General features: G+C 37.0%; 1 protein-coding gene across 1 annotated transcript; it reads right to left on the bottom strand.

Moving 5' to 3' along the window:
- Positions 1–5,124: 5,124 nt before the first annotated feature.
- LOC132606841 (ribulose bisphosphate carboxylase/oxygenase activase 2, chloroplastic) lies at positions 5,125–8,849 on the bottom strand. Its single transcript, XM_060320490.1, has 7 exons — positions 8,692–8,849; positions 7,450–7,778; positions 7,254–7,359; positions 7,073–7,158; positions 6,144–6,616; positions 5,480–5,792; positions 5,125–5,389 (listed from the first exon to the last, which is right to left on the bottom strand). The coding sequence occupies exons 1-6, from the start codon at positions 8,734–8,736 to the stop codon at positions 5,512–5,514; spliced, it is 1,320 nt and encodes a 439-aa protein (XP_060176473.1). The 5' UTR covers positions 8,737–8,849; the 3' UTR covers positions 5,125–5,389; positions 5,480–5,511.
- Between the last annotated feature and the right edge of the window lie 244 nt (positions 8,850–9,093).

Below are 9,093 nucleotides of genomic sequence, written 5' to 3'. Positions count from 1 at the left end.
TAAGGGGCAGTCAAGGTATTTCATGGGTAAGTAATCAATTCTCATTCCAAGAGTTCTGTTGATTCTGGTTTTGGTCAGTTGAGGAGTTTTATTGGACATGGTGAAACAACTTTTATCTTTGTTGATGAGCTGGCCAGATACACTTTCATAATCAACATGGGTCTTTAGCATCATAGTCAAAGTGGTTTAATTACCACTACAGAATACAATGGTATCATCAGCAAAAGAGAGATGATTGATCTGCGGCCAATTATGGTTTATAAAGAATCCTTTGTAACTTCTCTTGTTGTGAAGCTCATTGAGCATTTAGGCTAGAAGTTCTGCAACCAAGACAAATAAAGCCGGGGATAGAGGATCACCCTGTTTGAGTCCTCTGATAGATTTAAAGAACTGATGCTTGCTCCCATTAACAATCAAAGAATACCAATTGTTAGAAATAAATTTGTAGATGATTTCAATCCAGTATTCTACAAACCCCATTTGTCTATGCATGAAACATAACAATGGCCAAGACACTCTGTCATATGCCTTAGCCATGTCAAGCTTCATCACCACATTACCACCTCTGTTAGGTCTACCAATGTCATTTATGATTTCTTGAGAAAGAATGATGTTATCAGCAATCTTACTGCCTTTAACAAAGCCAATTTGGTTTGGGATGATAATTCTGGGGAGTATGTTACTAAGTATACCATTTAAGATTTTAGCAATAGTCTTGCTGGACACATTGCAAAGGCTAATAGGTCTAGTGTCAAAGAATTTTAGGGTGAATCAACCTTTGGGATCATTACCAAGGCTAATAGGTCTAGTGTCAAAGAATTTTAGGGTGAATCAACCTTTGGGATCATTACCAGGCAGGTATGGGATATGAATTTAGGAAGAGATGCACTTTTGAAGAATGCTGTGATAGCATTAAGGAGATCTTGAGAAATGATAGGCCAGGCAGATTGAAAGAATTTCGCACTCAAACCATCAGGACCAGGGGAGCTATCAGTGTCAACAGAGAAGACACTACTTTTAATTTCTTCCATGGTGGGCATGACAATCAACAAAGTATTATCTTCTTCAGTAACAGCCCTCTTCACAGTGCTAAGGATTTGACTATATTCAAATATATCCTCAGCAGTAAAAAGGTCTTCAAAGAAATCCACAATAGCTTTAACTACTTCATTTGTACCCTAAACCCAAACACCAATACAGTCTTTGATCTTGTTGATAGTAAGCCTTTTTCTCTTGTTTTTTAGCACAACATAAAAGTAGGAAGAGTTGGTATCGCCTTCCTGTAGCCATTTAACTCCAGCTTTCTGCCTAAGAACACTATCTTGGAGCTTGATATACTTAATGTATTCAGATCTAGCTTTATCCAACTATCTCTTGTTTTCCAAAAAATTGTTAACAATATTGGCTTTTTCAAGGTTTCTTATGATAGTGTCAAGTCTTTTGGGCTCCTTAAATATATCCCCAAAAGCTGATTTAGACCAGTGACTAAGGGCTTTAGAGACTTGTTTGAATTTTTGTTGAAGGATGTAGCAAGGGTTGCCAGAGACAGTTTGAGACCAAGTATCTTGAACAATCATCAAGTAATCTTCATGTTCCATCCAGAAGTTAAGGAACTTGAAGTATTTAACATGCTCAGTGTTAGAATCTTCACAAGAAATAAAGAGAGGAGCATGACCTGAGTAAGATCTGCTAAGGTGAGAAACAGCAGTTCCCTAAAAATGTCAAACCAGTCAGCATTGTAGACTAGTCTAGCCAATCTCTTCCAAAGTCTCTGTTGTCACTCCAGGTGAAGAGGGAACCATAGAATCCAGCATCTTGTAATGAGCAATTAGTGATACAAGGGAGGAACTTAAAACTTTCTTCAGTTCTGTAGGGTCTGCCTCCAATATTCTCATTGGGGCTAGCTATTACATTAAAGTCCCCAACAAACCCCGAGGGGCCAGTCATGGAAGCAGTGTTCGTGAGATCATCCCATAACTCCTCTCTGCCTAAATCATCACATTTGACATAGATTACAGAAATGTGATAGGATGTGAGCTTCAGAGGATTAGTAATGTGTAGTATAACATGTTGAAAGGAGTCATGAATGATGAAGACTTCACAATTAGCAGTCCAAAGAATCCAAAGTTTATTTGAGCAATTATAAAAATAGGATTGAAACCCTGTCTCTCTTTTATATTTTCCAATCTTGTCAGCATTCACCATAGTTCCTGAAGGCACACACGGGGAATATTGTATTGATGTTTCAGTTGACTGAGCCTCTTAGCAGCATCTTGAAACCCAATACCTCTAATGTTCCATGAAAGGGATCTAATCATTGGAAACATTGGGCTTAGGGTTGTTTTGATTGCTTTTGAGAGTTCAGAATATTCTGAGGAGTAGATCCTGTTCCAATCGGAATTGGAGTTTGGAGATCCTCTAGGGGAGAGGTTGTTGTTGTAGTTCATTTATTGAGCTTGGGATGTACCAATATCAGCTTTATCAGGGGCAATTAATATCATCTTTCTTTTGCATTTCTTCATCAGACATGGATTTAGATTATCAATCTCTTGATCTTGAACAGAGTCTTTGTATCCAATATCTTGGAGGTTTTTTCCTTGAGCTTGAGCATCAAGGTATCTCTGAACTGAAGGGGATACAGGTATAGTAACCAACTTGACTTCAGACATCATCTGAGCTTTATATAAAGCCATCTTTTCATTCATCTCTGGGTCAAGCCCAAAGTGGTGGGGGGGGGGGGGGGGGGGAGGGGGAAGGGGGGATGACATGGTACTACCTTGATTTGTGAGAGTTCCTTCATTAGCCAAGACAAAGGTCCAGTAGTAAGACAGCCTTGGAAACATACTTCCTTTTTGTGGAGCTAGGTTCTTCCTTTTCCACACTATTGTTTACTATAGCCAAGTTTTCTTTTTGATCTTTTTCATCAACCTCAGGATAAATAGTATCTTTATTTACTCTAGCTTTGTTCTCAAAAATTCTAATTTACTGGAGGGTGCTTAGTACTTCCTTTTTTATTTTGTTATGTTTATTTCCTCTTTTGTTACCTTGCTCCTCCTTTGTGACTCTAGGCCTCTGGATATTATGTTGTTGCTTGTCAATAGTAGATGTATTCATGTTCTCAATGTTGTCATCTTCATTATGAGTTACCACCACAGTGTTATGGTTGCCATTAAAATTTTTATGGCACTCATCTTGACTAGAATTTCGCTTGTCAGGTGCTGAAGAAGTTGTATGAGGGTTCTTATTGACCTACTTTCCTCTCCTCTTGGCGCATCCCTCTCTATCATTAATGTCATCTTGCATGGTTTCTTCAGATCCATTGCTGCTAGGTACCTGGCTGTTGAAATTGAAGTAGCTTGATCTTCTCTCTTTATTGTCCAAAGAGGTAGAAGCATTGTTTCCACGAGATTTTTTCATTTCTACACTTGTTCCCTTTGTTGTATCCTTCTGTGGTATTCAGACTGTTTTTTGCCTGTTTTCAGTCTTTCTCTCTTTAAATTCAGGTTGTAAAATTCTGCAGTCAGAGTCCTTGTGTCCTTGCATTTTGCGGTGGAAGCAAAGGAAGGTAAAGAGTGCGATATTCAGTCTTCTGAGCTCGAGTTTCACTATACCCTTCCGCATTTTTAATATCAATGTTCACCTCATTCACCAAGGGTCTAACGAAGTCTATTTCAATTATAACCTTTGTTGTTTTAGGCCTTGTTTTCGACACTGTGGTTTTGTCCATGACAAGAGGATGCCCAACAGGGGCCAAGATCCTACATAACGCATCCCATTCATAGAAATGCCATGGGAGGTCTGGAAGAGTAACCCAAACAACAACTATAGTGGTTTATGCCTCTGGTTTAAATTTGGTTGTCCATTTTTATATTTTCATCACATGAGTAACCCCAATATTGATGGTGTCTCTGGAATATACATCCAAGTGGTCTTCTTTCATATCAAAATCGATGAAAACATGTCTCATAGCAAATTCCTTTCTAATGATATCAATAGAGGGGCATATACGATTAAACTTATCAACGATTGTCCATTTGTAGGTCTTTGCCATTTTGTTGTTTTCTTCATCAAAGAAAAAGACGGTGGGCTTTCCATCAACAATGTCATAGGGTCTGAGAGAGAGTTTCACCCTATTATTGTCTCTAGATCCACCATTACTTCCAGAAACCAAAGCATAATAGTTTGTATCTTGTTGGTGAACATTAGTTGAAGGATTTAGGGCATGTAGAAAAGAAAGAAAGAAAGAAAGAAAGAGAGGGGGGGCGAGGGGCCGAGGGGGTGCGTAGAGAGCATTCTTCCATTAGGGGTGGATGGTGAAGTGTTAGTGGGATTATTTTTGTTGATTAAAAGGGGAAAATTGGAGTTAAGGTTTGGGGGTTTGTCTCTTGGATAGGGAACGAAGAGCACGAACGAAGAGCACGTGTGTGTGTGGGAATTTAAAATATCGGATTCATTTTAAAATTTATTATAAATAAATAGTGTTATTAAAAGCCGAAATGAAATGAAGGGAAAATGACTACCCTCCATTTTGAGCACAATAAGTGAGACATATATTTAAGGTAAAAAGGTCATATTTGCTCCTTTACTATTTAAAAAGATTTAATATTACTCTTCATTATGTTATCGGTCCATATATGCCCTTAATGTTATACTATCGGTCCATATATACCCTTAAAGTATAAAAGTGATTTAAATTTGTCCTTCCTCCATTACCCATTCCATTTTAGCCAAATTGGCAAGCTAACTCGCCAAACCAACCCTTCTTCTTCCACCGGTACCCAAATCACCAACACCTTCACAAGATATACCATCACCACCAACATAAACCATCTACATTATTGAGATATATGTTGTAAATTCACGTGTTCTCCTAGGATTTGTCCCACTTGATAAATAAGGTGTAAAATTCATATCCAACTTAAAAGCATGAAGCATCTTCATTACAATTACCAAGCTGTCTGGTACATGAGATGCTTAGCAATTATTGTGGCTTGATAAGTTTATTGACTTTTCAATTACTATTCGCATATAATCTTATAATTGCAGGTAAGAGAATTATATTGGTTTTACTTTTACTTTGCAGATCACAGCCATTTGAGTAAAGAGGAAGTCATTCACATAGTCTTATACAAAGCAAATCTTGAAATTCCAAATCAAGAACTTGATTACAAAAGAATTACAAAAACTGAAAACAAAATTATTTGGAGTTTGTATTCCCTTAACACTGGAACACAATTGATTTAAAATATTAAACAGTTCAAGTCACATTCTATAGCTACCCTCACAAAATGCCTCAAAAAGTTGAAGAAATAAAATACATCATCACTCCTGGAAGTTGAATCAGTAGAGACTTCAGCAACAGGATGATTAACATGTTGTGCTTTTTCCCCTGCATCCATACAATAATGAAAACTTTTTAGAGATCTTCTCGAATCTTCAAATCTTATTACGAAAGCTTTTGAAATACAAAAATCCATACCTCTTGTTTAGGCTTTAGATTGATGAAGGTTCTTAGAAAGATCCAGTGTTGATGGCATCCGCGTTAGCATCTCCAAGTGCAGCATCTTTAAGATATGTTTCAGCCAACTGAACTCTCTTCACATTCTCTTGCTCTTGCACAAGCATGTTACCATACTCGAGGAGCTTCTCAACGGTCATTTTTGGTTGCTCAAAAGTTGGGGGTCCGTCAAAAGAGTTCAAAAGTTTATCACCAATAGCTTCAATTCCAGTGCCTGAAACCCATTTCCTCACCTCATCGTCATATACTCGTGCCCTCAGAGCACCGAAGAAATCTGTTATCAGAACGAAAATATACACATCAGTTATCACCAACAGGCTATAATATGTTTAGAATATGATTAAGCAAATAAAAAGTGTGCTCTCTCTAACAACTTAAGCTTTTAAATGAAAGTGTGACACACTAACATGGTATAAGAGCAGGCAGAGGTCCTGAGATCGAATCTCACCGTCACCCATTATCAAAAAAGAATTTCCACGTGCACGTGAGGGGGTGTGTTGAGAATATAATTTAGTAAATAAAAAGTGTGTTTTCTCTAACAACTTAATCGTTTTAGAAATATGGTCACACAGTTCAACATAATATACTTTAAGTGAATGGCATTTTGAGTTCTGAGTGTCAGTACCAATAGATTGTCCAGGGAAGGTATCAACAATCTTCACAACAGCTTCATCAGGGACGTTGTCAGTTCTGAAAATACCCTTGCAAACTCCAATTCTATCCTCCCTAGTTGGTGCCCAGTAGAACTTCTCCATACGACCATCACGGATAAGAGGAGCATACAATGTGGAGAAATCGTTACCAGTGACAATAATGGGGACCCTGGCGTTCTCTTGCTTGTTGTACATACCGGGGAGCTGGACATTTGTTGGGTTGTCAGCAATGTTCATGAGGGTGGCGTTCACCATCTGGTTGTTGACGGTGTATTGGGTAGTGCCACCCATTCTACCAGCTCCTGCATCGAGATCATTGATGAAGAGGCAACACATGTTTCCTTTCCTGATGATTTCAGCTGCCTCTCTGTACCTTTGCCTAATCAATTTTGCAGGCTCTCCTGCATTTCCACTTTCCAATTCTCCAGCACTCATCATAATGGGGCTGCAAGTTTTACCGTCCAAGCATAGTGAGTAAGAACCCGTGATTGAAAAAAACTGATAAACATTAAGCACTGAAGTTCGTTTTATAAATAAGTAGTTATGTATTTGGACAGAATTGCTAAAACCGATAGTAAATTACCTTGATGCATTTCTTCTAAAAAACTTGATTTCCACAAAATAACACTACTCCCTTTGTTTCAATTTGTTTGTCTTACTTCTATTTTTAGTCTGTTTCAAAAGGAATGCCTCTTTTTTAATTTGATAACCCTTTAATTTCAACATTCCATGTGACAAATTTAAGACCTCAAGATTAAAGGGCATTTTGGTACATTATACATGCCTTTAGTTTAAGACCACAAAATTCAGAAGTTCTCTTTATTTTCTTAAAAAGTGTGCCCAGTCAAACTAAGACACATAAATTGAAACGGAGAAAGTATGTGATAACGGAAATGCTCACTTGATTCCCATCTTTCTGAAAACAAGCTCACATTGGAATGATTTACCTTGACCTTTGCCTCCCCATACACCCAAGATGAGTGGAATCTATAAGAAACATACACAAAATTCAATTTTTTTTTCACCAAAAAAGACTGCTAATGTCAGGCCCGAATATTCAAACAAGTATTTCTTTAACAGACCTTGATGTTGGGCAATTTCAAGAAGTTCTTGGTGATGTGAACAACAAGCTTGTCCATAAAAGCAGGGGCGATGTAGAGTCCGTCCAACTTGTTGTCCATGTTGTATCTATACACAAATCAGGTGAAAATTTTCATTAACAATCAAAAATATCAAGTCATGAGAAGCCAATGTGTTTCCAGAAATAGAGTAACTTACTGTTTAAGACCTTGGCTGAGGTATTCGTAGGAATTCATAATGGCGTGGTGAGTACCAGTACCCGTAGGAGCCTGGAAAAGACTGTCAACCATACCCTTACCCCTTGCGATGTCCTGTTGATCATCGGATGCATCCATAATAAGACCCTTCCATCTGTCCCCATCGCTCTGTTTCTTCTCGTCTATTTCTTTTTCTTCAGCTGAAATTCTGAAGCTCCTGTTTGTAATCTTGGGGCTGGAAATACTTTTTCCATACACTTTCTTCAAGGTTTTGCCAAAGAAGGCTGTACTTGGAACTGAAGTTCCAGAAACTGAGTTGTTCAAACTCAACTGCACCAACAATGTTTCCTTAGTAAAATCCAAGAAACATATTCCCTCCGTTTCATTTTACATGACAGTATTTGTTGGACGAAAGTTGAAGGGGGAAAAAAATAAAAAAGATTTTTGGCACATACTTAAAGTATACTTAAAACTTGTTACTCTAAGCATGTCATGACATTTCTATGGCTATAAAGGAACATAGTAAGAGTAAACTGACATGTTTAATTAAATGAAATTTTAAGAAAGAAAGGAAGACGTTTGGCACATACTAAAAGCACCCTTAAAACTTGTTATGCTAAGCATGTCATTTACATTTTTACGGCGATAAGAACATGTTATTAAGGGTAAAGTGAGAAATTCGAAGTTAATGAATTTCCAAATATAAAAAATTGTCATTCTTTTCTAAACAGATTAAGACTAAACAAGATAAAAGTGACATATCACTAAAACAAAGGAATTAGTAAAATCTTGAAGAACGTACACAATATATGGCTTCTACTACCAGATTTTGGTTCAATCTGAAACCATAGCATAATTAACACAAACACCCCCAATTTATCCATCAAGTTTTTGTTTTTTTGACCATTTTACCTCAAAATTCAAGTATCCCCATCAAATAACTCACAAAAAGGTCCTAATTCTAGTTATTACCCTATAAAATTAACATGATCAGCTAATTCTCACCCCTAATTCTTATTTTATCTCGAAAAAATTGACAGTACACTATCTCAAGCAGGATAACAAAAGGTAATAGTTTATAGCTTAACATGGAATTACATATGTGACACTACTAATAACCCAATAAACAAATGCACATATCTTTAACTGTATAAACTAAAAGATTATAATAATTCGCTACTACAAAGTTTAATAAACAACTTGACATGTGTAGGAGAATTATGAGGAAAAAAAAACACAGTACCGGTGCTTTGTTGGCAGCTCCAATGGTTGACACTGAGGCAGCCATTCTTGATGACTAAAACTTGATTAAAAAAAGCTAAAGATTAAGCTTTCTTGATCTGCCTTAAAAATTTAAAAGTTAGTTGATGAAGAGAAGTATGGGAAGAGATAAGACTTTATAGTAGTACTAGTTGATTGGAGTGTGTGGGAAATAAGTGTAAGAAGAATTAAGTGGATTTGGCTTACCATTTTTCAATGGCCACAAATTGAGGATGCGTTATCTAGGTGGAGATTTGAAGGTGACTTGTTATTTTTGGTTATTATTTTCTTGCCTGGTTGAGTGACTAGATTGAGTAACAACAAAAATTGAGGGGCAACCACTTTATTATGAGGTTAGATTTTAAGATGTTTTTTCCTCCATAGA

The sequence above is a fragment of the Lycium barbarum genome, chromosome 8 (genome assembly GCF_019175385.1).
Source record: "Lycium barbarum isolate Lr01 chromosome 8, ASM1917538v2, whole genome shotgun sequence".
NCBI lineage: Eukaryota > Viridiplantae > Streptophyta > Magnoliopsida > Solanales > Solanaceae > Lycium > Lycium barbarum.
Note: the sequence above shows the minus strand (reverse complement) of the source record. Positions and strands in the feature narration are given on the sequence as shown.

Bases quoted from the DNA above. Each gene is read 5' to 3' on its own strand.
- LOC132606841 (XM_060320490.1), bottom strand. From the start codon at position 8,736: ATGGCTGCCTCAGTGTCAACCATTGGAGCTGCCAACAAAGCACCG. The intron at 7,360-7,449 runs GTAAGTTACTCT...ATTTGTGTATAG, and splicing joins CTCAGCCAAGGTCTTAAACA to ATACAACATGGACAACAAGT. The intron at 5,793-6,143 runs GTACTGACACTC...TTCTGATAACAG, and splicing joins CTTCCCTGGACAATCTATTG to ATTTCTTCGGTGCTCTGAGG.